This window comes from Geotrypetes seraphini, chromosome 8, assembly GCF_902459505.1.
Source record: "Geotrypetes seraphini chromosome 8, aGeoSer1.1, whole genome shotgun sequence".
NCBI lineage: Eukaryota > Metazoa > Chordata > Amphibia > Gymnophiona > Dermophiidae > Geotrypetes > Geotrypetes seraphini.
Window position 1 is genome coordinate 83,292,898 of NC_047091.1, and position 23,955 is coordinate 83,316,852.

Below are 23,955 nucleotides of genomic sequence, written 5' to 3' on the forward strand. Positions count from 1 at the left end.
CCGTGGTTACGCCCTTGCCACGCGAGGAGAAGGGAGCGATAAGCCGCGGACTGGATCTCAGGGTCTTGACGCGTTTGAGCAGATGTTAAAACTTCAAAAGCTCCGTTGCTTTGCCCTCTGCCGGCAAAGGAGAGCCCGGGGGGGGGGGGGGGGGGGCAGCGAAGCGAGATTCGCGCTCCGCCGGCGCCTCTAGCGCCCAGCGGTGGAAATGCAGTCCCCGAGCGGGCACGAAGAGGAGGAGACGGGTTTAAACTTTGAATCCTAACGCTTGATCGCAGCCCGCCAGATCCTCGCTCGGCTCGCTTCACCTTACAGGAGGGCTAGGGCTATGTCTGCTTTTTTAACATGAGAAAGAAAGAAGCAGAGACTCCCGTGAGGAGATCGTCTCGTCTCCAGCCTGAAGTGGTGAGTGCCAGCTCTCCTCCTGTCATGCAGCAGGTGTAGGACAGAGCCAGGACAAAGATTGGTAATGCCCGGGGGATAAAAGGGAGGACTTTGGAGAGGAGGCAGGATGAATTTGGTAGCAAATGGGGGGGGGGGGGGCGTGTTACCTTAACATTCACCGGGGCACAGAAAATAAAGCGAACAACCCCCCCCCCCACAAACCCTAATTTGATTTGCTCCTAGTGCATCATTCTGTCTTCTGAAATGAAATGCTCCCAGCTCATTCATTTCCTGCATAGCCACAGCTCTTCTTTCTATTTTTCCCAGAACTAGGAGAGGAAATGTCAACAGGTGGCGTATAGGTTTGGTGCAAAGTTACAAAAGTAACCAGTTTACAGTTACTTAAAAAAAAAAATGAATATTACTACCTTGTTACTTTCTATCTGTCTGATAACCAAGATATCTCAGTGGGGGGGATGGGGGGAGGGAGTTCTAGATGCAAATGCAAGTACTGTAGTACAAAACAGTCTCAGGACTTTCTATTTAGTTCGGTGCCATCTACTCGTGTTCTTGCCCCAGCGACTTGACGAATTACAGATCAAGCGAAATCGGTTTTGTGCTAGCTAGTTCAGTGATGTCCTCCAATGTCATTCCCATGGTTGTTTTCAAAGGTCCAGCCATCTAATTGCAGGTCACCCTCTTGGCCTGGTTCCTTTGATCTTCCCAAACATGATGTCCTTCTCCAACGATCTTTCTCTTTTGACGGTGTGACCAGAGTAAGATAGTCATAACTTCATCATTTGGGCTTCCAGTGACATAGCCAGTTTGATCCCTATCTAGGATTTTTCTGTTTCTTTCTTTTATTTTATTTTAAAAGTTGATTTGCAAAGGACATTATCCAGATGTCTCTGCAAGCTGTAGATATATGGATGACTGAACACAAATTTTCATTGAACCTTGCTAAGACATAAGAACATAGCCTCACTGGGTCAGACCAATGGTCCATCAAGCCCAGTAGCCCGCTCCCATGTCGCCAGTACCTGTACCTGATTAGACGGAATGAAGATCCACAATGGCCCCTATGTAGAAGTTAACATGAGCCTTACATAGACAGTTGAAAATTTTGGGTGTCTGGTTGGATGCAACGTTAAGTATCAAAGATCAATGTTTAGATCAATAGTAAAGAATATTGTATATGAAGTTTGTGATTGCATAGGTTATGGTCGGGTTGGGAGGGTGTGGGTTAAAATTTTAATGTTTTAATGTTGAATATGATAGTGATTCAAGTGATGTATTCAATTTCAATTGTTATTTATTGTTACACTTGTTGTAAGATGTAAAATGAATAAAGATTAAAAAAATAAAAAGTATGAAAGATCAGGTGCTGGCAGTGGTGAAATCTGTTTTTCTAAATGCGATTATTGAGCAGATTAAAGCCTAAGCTATCAGGTTATGATTTCTGTCTGGTAGTACAAACTATAGTAATTCAAAAACTAGATTACTGTAATGTACTTTATTTAGGCACTTTGTGAACACAGCGCAAAACCTTGCAAGTCATTCAAAATGTCCGAAATCAAATCAAAAATATGCAGCGGAAGTAGGTTTGAACATGTTACAAAAAGTTTGAGAAAACTCCACCAATTGCCTATTAAATTTCGCATTGTCTTCAAAGTTGTAGTTCTGACTTTTAAAGTTATTCACTATAACGTCCCACGGTACTTGACACAATTGAAGCTTTACCAGCCTCCTAGATCATTAAGATCAGAGGGCATGTTTTGATTATCAACAAATGAATTAGCTAAAGTACATTATCCTAATATGAGAGTATCTATAATATCAGTTGCATTATTATGGAATAAGTTGACAGGACAGTTGAGGCTGCTTTCTGATATTCAAAAATTTAAGAAACTGCTGAAAACAACTCTGTTTGTAGAGGCATTCCATTGACTGTTAACTAGACCATCAAGATATGAGCATATTACTCCATATCTCCGACAATTGCATTGGCTGCCAGTAGTATTTAGAATTCAATACAAAGCAATTATGTTATATCACCAATTTCTATATGGTACGATCCCTGAATTTTTCAAGAGTTCGATGTCTGGGTATCAACCATTAAGATCATTGCACTCCAAAAGTTCAGCATTGCTGAAATCAAAGGTTAATCCTAAATATGTGGAAACGAATGCCATGACTTTTATTTGTGCAGGAGTTAAGTTGTGGAATAGCCTTGTAAGTCAAATTCGAAAATGTAGAGAGAAATTCATTCAGGAAAATGATAAAAACACAACTATGTATAGATGCATTTCTTTGAGCAATTGACCTTATGTAAGGATTGAATCTGTAAGCTTTTGTTTTGTTCTGATTTTAAAATATTTTGTGTATGTAACTTTGGGCTCCTTTTATCAAGGCGCGATACGGGGGTTAGCGCGTCAGACATTTCATCACGCGCTAACCCCCGCGGCAGCCTCAAATCCTAACGCCTCGTCAATGGAGGCGTTAGGTACTAGCGCGGCAGGCGATTTAACGTGCGGTATTCCGTGCGTTAAACCGCTACCGTGCCTTTGTAAAAGGACCCCTTTGTAAACCGTTTTTGGAAAAAAAACGGTATAGAAATTTTTAAAAATAAATGACTCTGATTGTAAATGCTTCAGATGTGTTTATCTATTTATCTTTGTTTGTGTTAGTTACATGCTGATTATGTTTGTTTTTATGTAAACTGCTTATGTTTAAGTGGGTTAGAAATTTTTTAAATAAATACATTTATTACCTGCATTATCCATTGGTTCTAAGCATCATACAGAAAGAAAGCCCCTAGCTCAGTGGTCTCCAACATATGGCTTCTGTAGTCCATTTTTGTGACCCTCATATCCAGTGACCCCCACCACTACTGCAGCTAGAGAAAAGGCCCTGTAAAGCTCCGCTGGGTCCCATGTGCCTGCATGTTCATATTGGTGTGCATGCACACAAATGCCAGTTGACTCGCTTCTCCCCATGCATGTGTATGCATGTCAGTGTGACCATGTAGTCACACACGACCCAGTGGAACTTTGCAGGGACTTTTCTCTACCCAGAGTTATGACAAAACCTCCTGCACCTTTGCTCCAACTCAGCCCTGAAAATCTAAGCAAAGTGAAATTACAGGTTTACTGGTTGCTGGTAGACCTACACCTCCCATTTTAATACTGGTTTAGAAGATTGAAATTTAGAGAAAAAATCTGTAGTCAGTGGTTTACCAAAGTGGGCGGTCCATCCCTGGTGCAAGCCCTAAGGGGATGCGCAGCTGGAACATGAAGACCCCCTACCCTACTTTGCTGCTTCTGCTTTCCCATACCAGCAGCAATGTCTGTAAACTTTAAATGCAGGTAACACAGAACCTTTGTATACCTCCCTGTGGCTGCTGGTCTACCCTCTCCAATATCACTTCATTGTTCTGAAACAGAGCCTGCAGCTGCAGGAAGGTGTACGAAGGCCCCATGATAGCTGCATTTAAGTTTACTTCTACTGTACTGGGCAGACTTGCACGGTCTGTGTCTGTATATGGCCGTTTGGTTGAGGACGGGCTGGGGAGGTCTTCAATGGCTAGGATGGTATAGATGGGCTGAAGTGAGCTTTGACGGAGACTTCAGTAGTTGGAACTTAAGCACAGTACTGGGCAGATCTTTGCATTCTTGCCCAGAAATAGGTAAGAAAAAGAAGAAGAAAAAAATTTAAATTGAATCAGGTTGGGCAGATTGGACGGACCATTTGGGTTTTTATCTGCCATCATCTACTATGTTACTATGAAGTGGGGTGGAGAGAGAGAGGGGGCAGATGCTGGAAGGAAGTGAGGTGGAGGGAGAGAGGGGGCAGATGGTGGAGGGAGAGAGGGGGCAGATGGTGGAGGGAGAGAGGGCAAACGCTAGAAGGAAGTGGAGTGGAAGGCGAGAGAGAGGGCAGACGCTGGAAGAAGTGTGGTAGAGGGAGAGACAAGTGGCAGATGCTGGAAGGAAGTGGGGTGGAGGGATAGGGGAAGGAAAGAGGTGGCAAGCTGTAGGTAGACAGAGTGAAAAGAGGGAAATTGAGGACTGGATATTAAGAAAGAGAATATAATCTAGACAGAGGCAGACAAATTGAGAAGGAAGACCAGGAAAGGGAGAGGAGAGCAAGATGCCAGACCACCGGTGGGGGGGGGGGGGGGGAGAAGGGAAGGAGAGGAGAGATTTGCCAGAGCATGGGGAGGGGGAAAGGTTCTGTTTTAGTTTTAACGTTGTGTGCAGATTTCCAGTGCGTTTTTGACTATATGATCATTTTGACCCTGTTTTTCCAGCCTTTAAGCCTTGTCTTATTGAGCGCCACCCACTAGGCCAAACCCTAAGGAAGTCTTTTCTACAGAAGCCAAAACACAGACCGTGTTGAGTCCATTAAATCAACAAGACTTGGACTTTACATAAGGCTTGGCTTTACATATATGATATGTTTTTAAGTTATTTTCATTTACAATAAAATTACATTTGTTCCTTAAGTTGATGTGTACTCTTCCTTCCCCACTCTTTCTTTAGTTTTCCTTGTTTATCCGTGGGGTTTTCTTCCTTCTGTTTGGTCTGTGTGTGTGTGTGGGGGGGAAGGAGACAGAGATACCAGATTTGAGGGGAGGAAAGGAGTAGAGAGAGATGCTAAAAACTACGGGGGGGGGGGGGAGAAGGAGAGCTGGAAGGGAAGGAGACAGAGATGCCAGAGTATGGGGAGGTGAGGGAAGAAAATGAATTCCAGACCAATGGAGAGGAAGCAGACAATTTCTGGAAGTGGCATAGAAAGAGAGTAGATACCATATAGAGAGGGCAGATACTGGATGGAAGAAGAGAGTGGCAAGAAGATGAGGAAAGCAGAAATCAGATGAGAAAGTTAGAAAAAAATTTTTTTTATTTTTTTGCTCTAGGACAGTGGTCGGCAAACCGCAGCTTGCGAGCTGCATGCGGCTCTTTAGCCATTTGAGTGCAGCTCTGCCAGTAGCCAAACTTTTCCTGCACAGAAGGGCCCTGACACAGCAGCTGTTCTCACAAGTTTTTCCTCTGCCGCATCTTCCTGTTTCTAACAGGGCAGATCGCCACAGAGGGAAAGCTTCGGGGCAGCCGCCGGCAGTTTGTGAGAATGGTTCCATCAGAGCTGGATTGAAGGATAGGGCCCAAAATGGTCAGGGGGGCCTGCCAGTGTGATGCTTTAGGGCTGTTTTGGCATCTCCCTCACCCTCGCTGGATTCGTAGCAGAGTCATTGCCAGCCCCCCCCCCTCCCCGCGTCATCGTCCCAGGGCCCCCCCCAGCATCATTGTCCTGGGCCTCCCCCCTGCATCATCACCCTGGGCCCTCCCAGTCGACCCTCCCACCGCGAGAAGACCGACAAACCTCCCTCCAGCACTCGTCGGCAGCTGCAGCACTCTAAACAGGCTGCTTCGCTGTTCGCGGCCTTCTGCTGGTACGCCCCTCCCCCCGTAGGAGCCCTAAAAACAGTAATTTTCTGCGGCGCGCGCCCCCGCGCTGCGCTCAATTGTGTGGGCACGCTTTTGACCTGACACCGATTCCCTCTGCAGCGTCACTGATGCGGCTGAGGGAATCACTTGCAGAAGGCTGTGAACTGCAAAGCAGCCTGTTTAGAGTGCTGCGGCTGCCGACGAGCACTGGAGGGAGGTATGTCAGGCCTCTCGCGGTGGGTCAGCAGGGTTCGCATGGGAGGGAGAGCTAAATGTTCATTTTCAGAGGGGCCCCGGCTACAGGGAGAGAAGCGGTCTGCCCTGGGTCCTCCAAGACCTGGCATCTTTAATTTCTTCAGGCAGCAGCAGCATTTACAATTAGCTGTTGGTGCCGGCTTTGGGCCTTCCTCTCTGCTGAGTCCTGCCTACTTCTGTTTCCATGAAGGCTGGACCCAACAGAGAAGAAGACCAGAAGCTGGCAACAGTAGCAAATTGTGAATGCTGCTGCTGCCTGAAGAAGTTCATGACGCCAGGCCTTGGAGCACCCGCTTGGGGGCTGCACTGCCGACTGGGGACGGGGTGACAGAAGTAGGAAAAGGAGCAGAGGGGGAGCGAATTGTTGCACCCAACTGGAGGGAAAGGAAGGAATGAAAGGAGATGCCAGAGCTTGGAGGGAGGGAGGAAGAGATGCCAGGTCATGGAGGGAGGGAGGAAGAGATGCCAGGTCATGGAGGGGAGGGAGGAAGGGATGCCAGGGCATGGAGGGAAGAAAGGGAGAGAGGAAGAGATGCCAGGGTATTGGGGAAGAGAGGGAGGGAGATATGCCAAGACATGGAGGGAAGGAGGAAGGTATGCCATACCAAGGGAAAAGGAAGGAGGAGATGTCGGAGCATGGATGGGGAGGGAGAGATGAAAGGAAAGAGATGCCAGGGAATCAGGGAAGGGAAGGAGACAGATGCCAGATTGTGGGGTGGGAAAGAAAGGAGAAGAGAGAGATGCCAGAGCATAGGGGAAGGGGTGGTGACAGAGAAAAATGGAGAGGTAGCGGAGCTGAAATGAATTGTGTACAAAGGAGAGAAGGGGCTCAAGATAAGACAGTTTATGGAAGGAGTATAGAAAGAAGGAAGATGCCATATGGAATGGGGAAAGGGCGGACAGTGGATGGCAGGGGCAGAGAGAGAGGGCAGACTTGGAAGGGGCTAATGCTGCATGGAAGACAGAGAGAGGACAGATGCTAGCTAGAAAGAAGTGAGTGAAGACAAGATGATTAAAACAGAAATGACAAAAGGTAGAAAAATACTTTTTTGTCAATAAATAAAATTATTATGATATCTGGTTTTATTTAATGTTAGTAGTTAGTTTAAATTGACTCCTAAAAACATGGTTCTTGAAAAGAAATTTGGCTCTCAAAAGAAATCGTCATCGTTGTACTGCTGATCTTTGGCTCTTTTGACTAATAAGTTTGCCTACCACTGCTCTAGGATAAAATAATATTGTAGCTGTGTTGATAAACATTTATAAATAGAAAATGGAAATAAGGTGATCCTTTTATTGGACTAATTTTAATACATTTTTTACTAACTTTCAGAGACCAAAATCCCCTTCCTCAGGATATACCGTAACAGCAGTATACTTTACTGACCTGAGGAAGGTCTGAAAATTAATTGAAAAATGTATTAGTCCAATAAAATGATATTTATCGTATTTTCCATTTTTTTGTTTTATTTGTTAATTTGTAAAGTGATTATTTCTCTCTTTTTCAGATTTATATCTACTATCTTTATATATTAAATGGTATTAGGGGACATGCTGCACTTTCTAATTCTGTGGTGTTTCATTGTATGCAGAGTCCAGCTTCTTGATGGTTCAGTTTAATTTTTGTCTAATTATTTTACTCCTGGCAAAATTCTGCGCAACTGTGCAGCGCAGAATTTGCGCAGAATTCCCCATCCAAGCAGAATTTTGCACAAGCTGCACAGATCTTCTGTTCTGCCCCTGTTCCTGTCCCCTTCTCTCCTTCTCCCCTGCGTGGGTCTGGCCTCTCTCCAACTGACCACCCCCCTCCCATGAGATCAGACATATCTTCAGGCCTCCCAAGGAAGCAGCGGTGGTGGCTGCTGGCTTGCAGAGGCAGCGCTTTGAACAAGTTGCTTGCGGCTGGCCCTGCCAGGGCCTTCCCTCTGCCTTATCACTTCCTGTAGATAAATGATGCAGCAGAGGGAAGGCCGTGGTGGAGCCACCACAAGCAGCCTGTTCACAGTGCTGTCTTTGCCAGTCAGCAGCTGCCGCCGCTGTTTCTCTGAGAAGCCTGTAGGTATATCTGATCTCAGGGGGGGGGGGAGGAGGAGGAAGGGATGGGGGACATGAATGCTAGACCACAGTTTGGTGGAGAGGAAAGGAGAGTACATGGATGCCAGGCCCATTATGGGAGGGGACATGGATGCTGGACTGCAAGTGGGGGAGTAAGAGGAGGGGAAATGGATGCTGAGCTCATAAGTAGAGGGCAAAGGGGGTGAGAAGCAAACCCTGGCCATAAAGGGGGGTGAGAAGGAAGAGATGCTTGACCTTTGAGAGACCGTGGAGAGAGAAAGAGAAATGCCAGACCATAGGGAGTAAGGAAGGAATTCAGGGTGCAAGTGAGAGAGATGGTGGGTGGGGTGAGGGGACATGGATGCTGAACCTGCAAGTGGGGTTGGGGGAATGGTAGACAGAGGAAGAGAGTGTGACCAAGACCAGAAGGGGGATGGGAAGGAAATAAATTCTTAACCAATGGAAGGAGGGAAAGAGGTGCTAGACTATGGGGGCCAAGGAAGGGTTTCAGGGTGTAAGTGGGATTTAGAGAGAGATAGAACTGCTGATGGAATGAGAGAGGGAACCGAGGAGACTGGAACATGATAAAGGAAAAGGCAGGAAAGAATTTCAGGGCTCAGGATAGGAGAATTCTACACAAAACACTACAAAGAAACTTTGCAGAATTTTGAGATATTGTGCACAGAATTTCCAAAAATTTTGTGCAGAATTCTGTCTGGAGTAGGATGTTTCTGAGTTCTGTGTGGATGAAAAACATGGTTTACTGTTAGCGTTGACTGCAGGATCAATCTGTACTAATTTGGCTTGCAGTAACAGTAAGATTCTTGAGCAGCTGGGCACATGATGGAAAGATGTTGCAGATGGCAGACAAGACATAAATGATGTCATTTAACAGTAGTTCATTGAAATCCAAAACCAGCTTCTGCAGTTTTTTTAATCATTGAATTCAGTTGCCAAAATTGGCAATTTTGTCTAAGATGTGTTAGGTTTTTACATATTGATACTAGTCTCAAGTTTTTAGAGAATGATACGGGGACAGTTTGTCCCTGTCCCCATGGACTCTGACTCTATCCCCGCCCTGTCCCTGTGGGCTCTGTTTCCACCCCGCCCTGCAGTTAATTGTGGGTACCCGTCCCTGTGTCATTCTCTACTTTGCACCAAGGTGGGCTGACAGGCAGCAATGGCATATAGTGGCTGTGTTGTGTGCACCCTCCTTGCGTGCACTCACATGCATGATGTTGCACCGTGGGAAGGCAGTATGCTTGTAGAATCAAAACTGAATATTTAAAATTATATTTGTAAGCCTAAAATCTTTTGGTGACCCCTCCCACCCTCCGGAAACTTTCTCGCATCCGCTTTGTGGTCCTTTAAATTGAAAACGTCAGAGACCACTGCCCTAGCTCATCTGAGCCTGGTGCTGGATGCGAGAGTCTTCTGAACAGGGTGCAGCTTTTAACTGGTATGGCTCTCTTCCTTTTGGAATTTGCTTGCTTGCGGATTCATACATTGACTAAAAAGCACAGCTTAGTGTCCAGGACAGTTGTCCTTATTGTCTACTCTCTGCGAGAACATTGATAAAAATAATGTCTATCAAAGTGGAAGCAAGTGGCTTTTTATCAGAAAATGATGTATATATCAGGCTTCCGTTTATGTGAAGAATGCCCCCCCCCCCTGTGGTAAAGTAGTTTTAGCTACTGGAAGAAGCTTTAGCCTTAGATAATTTCTGATTGCTATTTTTATACTAACTGATGGTTTCTCCCTTTTTCAGAGTTCAGAAGAAATGCTGAATAATGCTGAGGCTGAGGAGCAACATGCCCCCATCCTCCTCCTTCGGAGTAGTATAAAGGCTCACAGACTGCTGCCTGCTGTAATGGAGTTCCAGCCAGAAACGGAGCCCACACAACCAGTTTTAGAGGAGGAGCCAGCATCCATGCCCACCAGGACCAAGAAGATCTTCTTGCAGGAAAAAGATCGGACAGTACCAGGGGAAGGCCCAGAGCGTGTGAGTTGTGTGGTCTGGGTGCCCTTTCTTTTATCTACTGATGGAACAGGAAGCATCTGTTTCTTTGGGCCATGCTGGCTATGTGTCTGCATGGTGGCGCTCTAGTATATTTAAGCACATATGTGGAGGGGGGTGGAGGAAGGAGACTGACACGCCAGTCTCTGCCTGAGCTATGAGGAGGCAAAGGATATTTAACAAAGGAATTTGTTTTCATCATCTAGTTTCCTCGTGTGGTGCTGAAGCGGCTGGAAGTAGCAGAGAAAGAAAAGGAAAATGAGGGGGTGGAAAAAGAAGAGGTAGTGGAAGAGAGAAAAGTCATTGCACAACTGACTCCAGCTTACAGCAGTAACCTCATAATGAAAGAGAAGGTAAAGCTGACAGAGGAGATGGTTCACATGGAGCTTGGGATCAGGTAGGAAACATTCAGGTAGCGCAGAGGTTCTGGAAGATCTGCTAATGGAGTTCAGTCCAGAACTCTGGAGACAGGCTGATACCATACCTCTTCAATAATGGGGGATGTGAGACCAGCATCCCTCACCATGGACATGGCTTGCACACCCTGTCAGTAAAAAATACAGCTTCTACCTTTGCAGGGAATCGAGCCCCTAACCTTAGGCATCAAAGACTACTACTATGTAGGCTCTGATTATAAAAGCATGTCAACAAAATTGATGAAGTACAGGGAAGAAAAAAATATCTGGACACCTCTGAGGAGCAGGAAAGAAATTTCCTGACCTCGGAGGGGTCCTGCACAAAATCCTTGCCTTAGCCCCACCTCGAACACTCAAAGGCTGCCATTGGAGGATCCCTCCCGTCACATTCAAACAATTTTACTTACCCAATCCTGAGGCAGGCTGGCTCCGCTTTATCAGTATTTTGCTCATACCTTGTTTCTCACTTGTAAATTCTGTTTAGTTTGTCTATTTGTTTTAGGCATTTTAGTTTATAGTTTTAGGGTGCACTAGCTGGTCTGTGCTAAGTTTTAGGTGTTTTATTATTTTAAGTTTATTTTAGTTTATAGGGCCTACATGCTACAAATGACGGGGCTTCCCCCCCTCCCAATGCATCTTGGGATGCAGAGAGAAGGGTTGAAGGCCCTGATTGGCTCAAAAGTCACCATTTTGAGCCAATCAGGCCATGTCAGGGGAGGAGTGTAGGGCTCAGGTGATCCCCATCAGCTGAGCCACCAGGGGGTGGGCCATTAGTGTGGGCAAGGGGGTGGGCCACTAGTGTGGGCAGACTAGATGGGCCGTGGCCCTTTTCTGCCGTCATGTTCTATGTTTCTATGATGTTGTATGCTTATTTAGTATGCATGTTTTTTGTTACCCACCTAGAATTGTAAGATAAGCGAGATATAAATTGTTTAAATAAATAAAGATACTGCCAGAACTCAAATGCTGGCCTGCGAGGAACAAGGCTTATTCTAGTCTGCCATATCCAAGGCTGCACCAGGTGTGCAGCTTCTCCCCCCCCCTCCCCCCCGGTTAACTGGCTCTGGACAAACTTGTCACCCTTGTCCAATCAACAGAATCAGAAATCAGAGCTGGTAATATTGACTCCACAGTGTGTAAATGTGAGAGCAATACTACAAAAGGATAGTGAAGCATCTTCAATCAAGTGGTTGCAGGCTGTTATTCCAGATATCCACCAGCCTCTCAATGAAAAAATACTTCCTGATGTTACTTCTAAGTCTATCGCCCTGCGACCTCAATTCATGTCCTCTATCTCTGAAAAAGATTTGTTTGTATTGTAAGACTTTTGAAGTATCTAAATTTCTGTAGCATCTCTCCTGTATCCCTCCTTTCCTCTAAGATATATTCAGGACTTCATCTCTTTTCCCTTTGGACACATACCCCATAACATTTTTATTGCCTTTCTCTGAATCATTTCCAATCCTTTTATGTCTTTAGTGAGATATGGCTTCTAGTACTCCGTGAGATTTACCCTATGTATTCGAAAGTAAACCAAGATTTTTGGGCCCAAAACTGGGGGTCTCAGTTTATATTCGAGCCAGCGCACACCTGCCCCCCTCCAGGACTTGTTACAGGCTTCCACTGGACCTGCCGTAAACTCTGGTGGGCCAGGCACAGAGGGATCCCTCCCGCCTCCTGTCCCGGCTGATACTTCCCTCCCACCTCTACAATTAGTAAAAAGCATGCCTTTAAAATCCCTGGTGGGCCAGCGGTGAACTGGGGCAGCAGCGATCTTCTTGCACTTCTGACCCATGCAAAGCTGCTATCTGAATGGCTTTTTAAGCCAAAATAGGGACCATGTCGGGTCTGATTCAACATTGTAACATAGAATTATCTTAGTGGGCTTGATCAATAAAAAGGTTTGTTTGCTTGTTTTTATCTCCGGTTGATGTGTACAGTTCCATCCCTCCTTTTTTTGTGATTGCTGGAATCCTGTTTGCCATCACTGCCTAATAACTGCTGTTTATGGTTCTGTTATGAATTATGTTTTGCTTGTGTTGAATAATTCTGTTGATACTAAGTTTTTTAATGTAAATTTTTTTTCCTTGGGCACCTGTGGCATGATTCAGTTGCTAACCCCAAGTTCTGACTGGCGCAACCTGCGAGAGAGAAGAATCCTGAAGCCTATGGACTCTGCAGTGTCCAAGAAGAGGATGCTTGGAAATGGTCAGAAGGTAAATGTGGGAGTGATAGATTGCTTAGCTTCATGCATCCCGGAATACACTGGGAAGAGGAAGGCCCAGCATTTTGAAGAAGTGGACCTGCTGTCAGGAAGGAGTGGGCAACACTCCTGCCAGATTTGTATTGAAGGTACTGGGGGGCTTGGTGGGGAGGAATGGGGGGGTCTTCTTCTTTTTTTTATAGATGTAGCTCTTATGCGTGTGTGTTGTGCACGCCCAACAGCTGCACCTGTTTTTAAAAAAAACCCAGTTAATTGGGGATTCCCTTGCTGACTCCAAAGCAGGAATTAGCAGGAGAAACCCTGATTACAGTTTACAGTTTATTTAAAATTTGATAAAAACGCTTGGGTAAGGTCTTCTAAGTGCTGTACAATTTTTAAAATAAGGGTACAAAAAGTTTACATAAATGTACGTTAATACAAATTACGTTTTTCCTTAAATACAAAGACTTGTATACCATTCAATAGAAAAATGACTAACTGGTACAAATGGAATGGAGGGGCAGAACTACAATCTTATAAAGAAAAAGTTCACATAGAAGAGAAAAACGATAGGAGGGGGACAAGCTTGAATGAGAGTAAAATTTGAAGAAAGGCAAAAAATATGATGGAAGAACTTAGGGCTCCTTTTACAAAGCTGCGATAGCGTTTTTAGTGCGCGCAGAATTTTAGCGCGCGCTAAACCCACGCTACGCGGCTAGAACTAATGCCAGCTCAATGCTGGTGTTAGCGTCTAGCGTGCGCGACAATTTAGTGTGTGCTAAGCGCACGCTAAAACCGCTAGCAGGGCATTGTAAAAGGAGCCCTTAATTTGTGGATTTCATATAATAAAAATAAAGTAGATTTAGGTTTTGAATGCGTCCTTAAATAAGGTTTTAAGAGACGTCTTAAATTTGACTAATATAGATTCCTCTCTAAGATAATTAGGAAGTGTATTCCAAAGCTAAGGCGCAGTGACTGAAAAAATCTCATTGCGCCTTGTACTTATAATTTTTTTTTTTTTTTTAATATTTATTTTTATTAGTTTTCAAATGTAGATTCAGACATTGTGACAATACAACATTATAATATTACAAATATTATAACTATTCAATCGTTTTATACACATTGTATCAATACCATTTTAAAAAATATAACCAACCCCTCCTCCCTTTTCTTACCATCCCTCCTCCCCTCTCCCAGGATGGCTAAAAAAAATAAAATAAAATCTATCAATCAAAACACAACTTCGTGCTGTAGGAGATAATGTATTTAAAAAGGGTTGCCAAATTGTGATTAACATTCTTCCCTTTTTACCTATAATTTTTAAAGAAGGAACTGCAAGGAGGTTGTGAGCATTTGAATGTAGTATTCTGAAGATAGAGTAGGGAATTAACAATCTATCGAGGAAGATAAGGAAATGATTAAGATGGATTTTAAACGTTAAAAGTGCGATTTTTTTTATATGAGATTTGATGAGAAATTGGCAACCAATGCACATTTCTTAAAAGGGGCGTGACATGGTCATATTTCTTAGAGTTTGTTATAATTTTGATAGCAGAATTTTGTATAATTTGCAGGCATTTTATTTGTTTTTGTGTGATGCCTTTGAAGAGGGAGTTGCAATAGTCTAACTTAGAAATGATAAGGGAATGAATGAGAATATTGAGTGCTGAGGGATCAAGTACTTTTGCCAATGATCTAATCATGCGGAGTTTGAAAAAAACATTTTATGACCATTTGGCTAATATGGTCCTGGTATGATAGTTTCTGATCCAAAGTAACTCCCAGAATTTTTGATTTTTGTGACTTCTTGGAGGGGCATATTATTATTTTTATGGGAAATTTTAGAGAAAGGCCATCCTTCCAAGGAAATAAAATAGTTTGAGATTTAATGATGATGATTCAAAGCCTGCAGCCACCACTCTTCCCTCTGTCAGCTTTCAGCTGATCACGGATGGGCAGAGGGAAGGAGAAGGGCAGCTACAGGCAGAAGGAGGAGCTGTGCCTAGCGATTGCTCTTCTGAGTAGGCTCCAGGCACAATTCCTCCTCTCTTTTACCAATGCTGCTCTGGTATGTTTTTTTTTTTACCATGTTGGAGCTTAGTACATCTAGCCCTCAGAGAGAGTATTCTACTACCACTAGTATCTTCTCTCTGAATATGGCAAGGCTCTCCCAGTCTTCTACCAGCTTCCAACTCCTTCTAAATTGTCAGTTTCAGAGATTTCCTCTACTGGAACCTTCCTTAGACTAGCTGGAACAATTTCTAGCAGGTGCAGTATGTACAGAATTCAGCAAAAAGCCACAGCTAGAATGGGCCTCGGGAATAATGCAGGAATAATTTGCAGGCACCTCTCCTGTTGGTGTGCTAGCTGATCTGTCCTTATTACTACAGCTAGCAATGAGAAAATTAACACCAAATGCAATGAGAATTCAGACATATTTACTCTGCTGAATTTCTTTTTTTTATAAATCTTTATTCATTTTAACCTCTCACAAGTGTATCAACAAATTGACAATTGAAATTCAAATACATCACTTGAACCTCTATCATATTTAATAATAATACATAAAATTTAATCCCTTCCCTCCCTTCCCATCCTATGAAATGTTCTTTTTTACTTATCCGATCAATTAATAAAATTCAGAATTCCCCCCCTCCCATCTCTTCTGTTGCATTGTATTTATAATGGAAAATGGTATCTATTCATTACAATATGTTGTCAGTGGCCCCCATATCTCTTTAAATTTGCTGCTGAATTTCTTATGTTAAATGTTTAAATTAAACTTGGATCCAGTGAACATCTTTAATCAGTGATGTACTGTATAGAGAATGACACAGGGAAAAAATTTGTCCCCGTCCCCGCCAGTTCGTCCCCATCCCCGCAAGCCTTGAATAGTTATGATTTTATACAGAACTTATTTTATTAAAGTACAAAAAGAAACAATATTCTGTACAATTGTCATTTTATAAATCACAAATAATACAGAGCAAGGATCAACAAATCCGTCTCCCCTCCCCCTCACAAATATCCCCCTCCACTATCGAGAAAACTGAAATTATTACAGAATGCTACATAGAAAAATCAAATTAACAAGAATACTTCAGTCAGACGTGGCAGGAATAGTATTAGGCGTGCAACTAGCGAGGACATGAAGGTTGCCAATCAAGTGGAGAAGGCTTCCTCCAGGGCAAGACAAATGATGGGGTGTATACGCAGAGGTTTCGTCAGCAGGAGACCTGAAGTTGTGATGCCGTTGTACAGAGCCATGGTGAGGCCTCACTTAGAGTACTGCGTTCAGTTTTGGAGACCTCACTACCGAAAGGACGTGCTGAGAATCGAGTCGGTGCAGCGAACAGCCACCAGGATGGTCTTGGGGCTCAAGGATCTCACGTATGAAGAAAGACTAAAGAAATTGCGACTGTACTCACTTGAGGAAAGAAGAGAACGGGGAGATATGATTGAAACGTATAAGTATATCACGGGATGCATCGAGTCAGAAGATGATATCTTCCGGCTCATGGGACCCTCGACCACCAGAGGGCATCCGCTGAAAATCAGGGGAGGGAAGTTTCGTGGCGACTTCAGGAAGTATTTCTTCACCGAGAGAGTTGTGGATCATTGGAACAGACTCCCACTCCAGGTGATAAAGGCCAGCAGCGTGACGGATTTTAAGAGAAAATGGGATACTCACGTGGGATCTTTAAGTGAGTAAACTCAGGGGGGGGATACATGGAATGGGCAGACTTGGTGGGCTATAGCCCTTTTCTGCCGCTTTTTTCTATGTTTCTATGTTTCTAACTACTCCCTAGTCAGAGAGAGCCCTAAGCTAGCTGGAAGCTAAAGAATCACAGCCTGGGCTTTGCTGTCCCCAGTTATGTCTAACACCAGCTTTAGCAGGCTACATATTTCAAATCTGATACATTCTAATCACAAAATAGAAAATAATTTTTCTTTCTACCTTTTGTTGTCTGGTCATTTTATTGTTCACATCTCATTGGTCTCAGGCTCTGGTTTCTATTTCCATCTGTCTACTCTTAAATCATTTGGCCAAGGCCTCCTAATCATTTGAATGTCTTCTTTTTCCATGCTCATGATTCATCTTTCATCTCTGAGTATGTTTTTTTTCCCCCATGTTCAGCAAGCATCTCCCTTTTCTGTCTCCTATGCTTCCCTTTCTAGTATTTCCCCTGTGCCCATCTCCCTGCCTTCATCATCAACACTATTCTGTGTCCCTATCTCCTCCATGCTCCATGTCAAACCTCTGTGTCCCTCCCAAGACCAACATCTCTCTTCTGTATTCCTCTTCTCCCACATATCTAGCCATCTTCTGTATCCATATACACTCTTATGTCTGGCATTGCCCCACTGACTATATCCATATACTACACCTTAAAGTGTTCCCCTTTGTGTCCCTGTTCCTATGCTCCCATCCATGCCCACCATCTTTTTTATATCGCCCTGTGTCCAGCTTCTCCCCTCTTACTACTTTACACCAAAGTATCTCTCACCCTCTCTCTTTCCTCCCTCCCTTCACCCTCCACCCCACACTGTGTTAAATATTTCACTTCCATCATCCCTTTGGTTCAGCATATTTTTCCCTTCCCTTTCCTTCTCCCTGCAGGTCCAGTACCTCTCTCCCTTCCCTTAGCCCTTCCTCCGATGGATCCAACAACTCTCTTCCCTCTAACTCCAGCTCTGAGCTGCGAATCCAGTACCTCTCCCTTCCCTCCAGCTCCCAGCATCTCTCTTTTCCCTTTAGTTCCAGTCCTCCCTCCCCATCAGTATCTCTCTCCCTCCCCCCTCTCCAGCCCAAATCCAGCACCGTCCTTCAGCTCTAGCACCTCCCCCCCACAAGTACATTAATAGCAGCAGGCAACATCCCCCACCACAGGTCAGCATCTTTTCTCCAGCAACCCTTGTACCTACTACCCGAACGAGCCAGCCAATCCACACCGAAAAATCTTGAGAAGTCTGCTCAGAGGCCTTCCTTTAGCCAACGAGCCCCTCCTTGATGTAACTTCCAGTTCTGTGAAATCAGAAGATACATGAAGTTGGAACTCGTCAGCAGAAGGAAGGCCTCAGAAGATTTTTCAAAATCGGCATGGCTGGCTTCTTCAGGTCACACAGAAAATCCTTCAGAGGCTTGCTCCAGGCTTTCCTTCAGCCAAGTCCCTTCATAATGTAACTTCTGGTTTTGCAAAACCAGAAGTTACATCAAGGAGGGGCTTGTCAGCTAAAGGAAGGTCTCAGAGCAGGCTTAAGATTTTTCAGTGTGGTGCGACTGACTTGTTTGGGCAAGGTAGGCGCAAGGGGAACTGGGGAGTAGATGCTGAGCCGTGGGGAGAGAGGATGTTGCCGCGCCTAGTTCAATTTTTTTGCCACAGGAACAAGGCTGCTTATCGCTTTAGCGAGGCGGTGGAAGACCTTGTTCCTGTTCCCGCCATATGTTGGCTACATTGTTTCCTGTTTTTATGGGCTAACTATGGGGTGCCTCGGTTCACCGCAGAAACCCTTCTCCGTGTCATTCTCTAGTATTGCATCATGATCAAATTTACAGAACAAGTTTGTGGTATTCTGAATTAGTCTGGAGTGCAGGAGGTTTGACTCGGCTAAGACAGAAATTTTATTTTTGGAAAGAGATTCCTATGCCTCCTCAGGTTCACTCCTAGGTCTGAGGACTTTCCTTAACATTTTTCTTTCTTTTTTTTTTTTCTTATCAGCATATCCTATGGATGTCATTCTGTGCTTATCTCCTCCCCTGCCTGCTGATTTTGGGAGGTGCTAGCTGGTATTTGTGGGAATTTGGCACTCCTAGAAGCCTCTTAGTGGTCCCTGCGCAAATGCACCAGGGTTGGAGTTCCTTTGCTCTGCTCTGGAGAAAATGGCAGCGAAAGGAAGGGTGCAGTTCCCATTGCAGGTTAGTAGTCAGTGGCGTGCAGTGACACTTATAGCAGGGGATTCAGCAGATGAACTATACCAGGGGTGATCAACTTCAGCACTCGCCAAACCAGGCTTTCTGGATTTCCACAGTGACTATGGATGATATCTATTTAAATATGATATCTATTTATATACAATAGAGGCAGTGCATGCAAATAATCTCGTTCATATTCATTGGGGAAATCCTGAAACCCTGACTATACTGAGGCTCTCGAGGACCGAGTTAGGACACTCCTGTGCTTAGCTTTTATTGTAGTTGAAAAAAAAATGCACTTACAGAATCTACTCTGATTTCAATAACAGTTCATTCAAACAAGTTATTAAATGTTTCACCATTGAATCACACATCCGAAAACTGTATGCAGCAAATTCCCCAGATTTCTCATCGATGAAATGGAATGGTGGCTTGTTAGTTCACTCTTCAAGGTAATATGTAGAAATAAAACAAAAATGTAAAGGAAAAAAAATATATACCTGTAATACCTTTTTTTATTGGACTGACTATTTTAAAAAAATTAATCATTTCTTTTCGATTTATAATTTTTATTCATTTTCAAATTTTACATAAAGTGTACAAAATATTAAAATACAATTAATGAATACACAATATCACTTTTATATCTAATACATCATATTTTAAATATATTTTTATCCCCTCTCCCTCCCCCCACCCTTCTAGTACTTTCCAATCATACATTACATATTGTATATCATATTATATCATATTGTGTAAAAATTATTTTCACTACCCTCCCCTTCATGTGCGTCTCAAAGAAGATATTAAAAAGAAGAAAAGAAGAAGAGAAATCTTACTATTTATTCATTACAATATTTTGTCAATGGCCAAATTAATCATTTCTTAATACAATACATATTTAGAAATCAGGCAATTTGGCTTAAAGAAAATTAACCACAATAAAAACATAATATAATCATCCTATCAGACCCACATCTTGGGGAGGTAGAGAGCTGAAAATTATTTTAAACAAGAAAAAAAAATCCTGCATAACTTGGCTTAAACATTATTACTGTAATCCCATTTAACCTAATGGAGTAGAGCAGGGGTGCCCACACTTTTTGGGCTTGCAAGCTACTTTTAAAATGACCAAGTCAAAATGATCTACCAACAATACAATTTTAAAAAACACAAAGCACACTGTACGCAGAGAAAATGTTAATTATCATTTATATTCTGGGGTTTTTTCAAAGAGGTCAAGACGGATGACTCTATGCAATGTCACCTCAATAACAACTAGACAAAAATAGACAAATATACTCCCCTCCCTTTTTACTAAATCGCGATAGCAGTTTTTAGCGCAGGGAGCTGTGCTGAATGCTCCGCGCTGCTCTCAACGCTATTGTGGTTTAGTAAAAGGAGGCCATAGTGCAAAATATAAATAGCAGATATAAATTCTCAAAACGAACACATTATCCCAGGACAAGCAGCCAGCATATTCTTGACTGATGGGTGACGGCACCGACGGAGCCCCGGTACGGACAATTTTAGAGTGATTGCACTCTAAGAACTTTAGAAAGTTCTAGCTTGGCCGCACCGCGCACGCGCGAGTGCCTTCCCGCCCGACAGAGGCGCGCGGTCCCTCAGTTTCTTAGTTTCCGCGGAGCTAAGAAGACGCGTTTTCAACGGCTGTTGAAACTTTTTTCTCTTTGCCTTCCCGCTCGCGTAAACTTTTGATTATTTAATCTTATTTCTTTTCTTTTTTCTATTTTGTAAAAAAAAAAAAAAAAAAAACTCCTTTATTTTTTCTTTAATTTAATCTTTCCCCGGCGGGGCCTTCTGCCACCATCGAAGCCTCGGCCTTCGATTTGGCTGAAGCCGTTTTTCCTTTCATGCCCCCTCAACCGGGTTTTAAAAAGTGCCAGCGGTGTGCTCGGCTTATATCTCTCACGGACCCACACAACTGGTGTTTACAGTGTTTGGGTCCTGAGCATCAGGCCTCTACTTGCACCCGCTGTGCCACTCTAAAAAAACGGACATTAAAAAATCGCCAAATCCAGCAGCGATTATTGTTCGGTGCCGAGATGTCCGACCCCGTTCCATCGACTCCAGCTTCGGCACCGATTCAGTCGGCACCCTCTTCTTCGACGCCGCGTGATTCCGCACCGGCGTCTCACCAGTCAGGTAAGCCGGCTAAGAAGCCTTCCCCGCTGGAGCGTCCTCCGGTCTCGAGTGCAGTGAGTCCAATCCTGCCGACTGTGAGACGCCAGCGGAAGCGTTCCGCCCCTATAGAGGTGAGTCCCTCGACATCGGGCTCCTCATCTCCGGGGCGTCGAACGGCACCGCAGGTACCGCAGAAGAAAAAAGCGGTACCGGTGCCATCCCTTGATGACCGCATCACGGCCATCCTTCAGGTGCAGCTTAAGGACCAATTGAAACAGCTCCTTCCTGCTATCCTGGCTCCGAACCTTCCGGTGCCGGTCCGCACCGAGCTACCGGTACCGATTGTGGAACAGCCTGTTTTACCTGCTTCCACTATTTCGGTACCGCTTCAACTAACCTCATCGGTATCGATGCCAGTTCTTGCACCGGAGCCGAGAGCTCACCATCAATCGGTGCAGACTTCGGCACCGGTGCGACCGATAACATCTCCTGACTCGATATCGATGAGGTCGGGTAAGTCGTTACACAAAACCCGACACTTACAATCATCGACACCTGAGTCTCGGGACCATACTCCCCATGTCAGGGATCCTGATCTGTGGGGAGACTCAGAGGAACCCTTTCTTTCTGAAGGCGAATGTTCCTCAGAGGAGGAGGATTCAACTGTCCCTGACCCATCCTCCAAACAAGTCACTTCCTCTTTCTCCTGCTTTTTGAAAGAGATGTGTGACTCCTTATCCATTCCTTTGGAGGCTGAATCCAAAAAGTCCAAAGCTTTTTTGGATGCCCTTGATTTTGACCAGCCTCCAAAGGAATTTTTGAAACTCCCTCTTCATGACATCTTGAGGGAGACTTTCTATAAGAATTTAGAGACTCCTTTAACTGTCCCAGGGGCCCCACGTAAACTGGATTCTCTATATAAGGTAATTCCCATTCCTGGGTTCGACAAACCTCAACTTCCACACGAATCCTTAACTGTCGAATCCACCCTTAAAAAATCTTCAGGAGCCAGTGTATATGCATCGGTACCTCCTGGCAGAGAAGGTAGAGCCATGGATAAATTTGGTAAGAGGCTCTACCAAAATGCTATGTTAGCAAATAGAGCTAGCAATTATGCTTTTCATTTTTCTTTTTATTTGAAGCATCTCCTTACCATCATGGCTTCCTTCGAAAAGTACCTTCCTTCACGAAAACATCACTCCTTTCATACCTGCTTGTCGTCTCTTTTTCAATTACGTAAGTTCATGGTTAGATCCATATATGACACCTTTGAACTTACATCCAGAGCGACAGCAATGTCGGTAGCTATGCGTCGCCTGGCCTGGCTTCGGGTATCCGACCTTGATGTTAATCATCAGGATCGGTTAGCCAACGCCCCTTGCCTAGGGGATGAGCTCTTTGGGGAATCCATGGACTCAACCACACAAAAGCTCTCTGCTCATGAGACACGCTGGGATACCCTGCTTAAAAATAAAAAGAAGCCTCCTCCGCCAAAACCATATAGGCAGCAGTCGGCCTATCAACGCCGCTTCACAGCTCGGCCATTACCTACCACTGCTCAGCAACCCAGGCGTCAAAGGCAGCAACAACGTCAGCCTCCCAGACAGCAGCCACAGCAGCAACCTGTGAAACCACCTCCTCAGCAGAAGTCACAGCCCTTTTGACTTCATTCTCCACAGTATAGCCAGTATTCCTATTCCTGCTCTCCTGCCTCAACCTATAGGAGGTCGACTTTCTCTGTTCCTCAGCCGATGGGAAGTTATCACTTCGGACCAATGGGTCCTCAACATCATCCGCCACGGCTACTCTCTCAACTTTCAGACTCTTCCATCCCAAAACCTGCCAAAAGAGTCTGCTTTGAACAGTCCTCAATCTGCCCTCCTCATTCAGGAAGTTCAATCCCTCCTTCTTCTAAACGCTATAGAAGAAGTTCCTCAAGATCAAAAAGGGCAGGGATTCTACTCCCGTTATTTTCTAGTCCCCAAAAAAACAGGAGATCTCAGACCAATTTTGGATCTCCGCGATCTCAACAAACACCTGGTAAAAGAAAAATTCAAGATGCTTTCTTTAGCCATCCTTTATCCTCTTCTCAATCAAAACGACTGGCTATGCTCCCTCGATCTCAAAGAGGCATACACTCACATACCGATCCATGTAACCTCAAGACAGTATCTCCGTTTCATGATCAATCATTGTCATTTCCAATACAAGGTGCTGCCCTTCGGCCTTGCCTCCTCTCCAAGGGTCTTCACCAAGTGTCTCATTGTGGTAGCGGCATTTCTACGCTCTCACCACCTCCAGGTCTTCCCTTACCTGGACGACTGGTTAATCAAGGCCACATCCGCTCAAGCAGCTCTACTGGCCACCAACCAAACCATCTTGTTTCTACGAATTCTGGGGTTCGAGATCAATCTACCCAAATCTCATCTCACCCCCACTCAGAGACTTCAATTCATTGGAGCGATCCTGGACACACTCCTCATGAGAGCTTTCCTACCATCCAATCGTCTTCAGACCCTTCAGTCTCTATGTCAGCAGGTGCTTTCGCTACCTTCCATCTCAGCCAGGCAAATGATGGTACTCCTGGGGCACATGGCATCTACAGTTCATGTCACGCCCCTCGCACGTCTTCACCTGCGCACTCCTCAATGGACCCTTGCTACTCAGTGGTCCCAAGCGACGGATCCTTGTTCACGACACATATCTGTGACATCATCTCTTCGTCAGTCTCTTCAATGGTGGTTGGTATCCTCAAATCTATCCAGAGGTCTTCTATTCCATCAGCCCCCTCATCAACTGGTCATCACCACCGACGCCTCTCTTTATGCATGGGGAGCTCACTTGAACGAGTTCCAGACTCAAGGTCTTTGGACAGCCCAGGAAAAGAAGCATCAAATCAATTTCCTGGAACTCAGAGCGATGTTTTATGCCCTCAAGGCCTTCCAACATCTTCTCTTTCCTCATGTCCTTCTGTTGTGCACAGACAATCAGGTTGCGATGTACTACATCAACAAACAGGGTGGGACAGGCTCTCGCCTTTTATGCCAAGAAGCCCAAAAGATCTGGAATTGGGCCATAGATCACCATCTCTTCCTGAAAGCTATCTACATTCAGGG

At 44.5% G+C, this 23,955-nt stretch overlaps 1 protein-coding gene across 5 annotated transcripts in view; it reads left to right on the forward strand.

The window, feature by feature from the left end:
- Positions 1-169: 169 nt before the first annotated feature.
- LOC117366146 (phospholipase D3-like) overlaps positions 170-23,955 on the forward strand; it is a 57,242-nt gene continuing 33,456 nt past the window's right edge. Inside the window, exons 1-5 of one of the 5 annotated variants that reach the window (XM_033957299.1) lie at positions 170-405; positions 9,910-10,143; positions 10,365-10,511; positions 12,686-12,790; positions 18,501-18,697. In XM_033957299.1, the coding sequence (XP_033813190.1) occupies positions 346-405; positions 9,910-10,143; positions 10,365-10,511; positions 12,686-12,790; positions 18,501-18,697 (743 nt within the window). In that variant the 5' untranslated portion in view covers positions 170-345. Of the gene's footprint in view, positions 406-5,877; positions 6,049-7,042; positions 7,120-9,909; positions 10,144-10,364; positions 10,512-12,685; positions 12,791-18,500; positions 18,698-23,955 lie in introns of those variants that run through there. The other 4 variants (XM_033957301.1, XM_033957302.1, XM_033957300.1 and 1 more) reach the window with 4 other exon arrangements.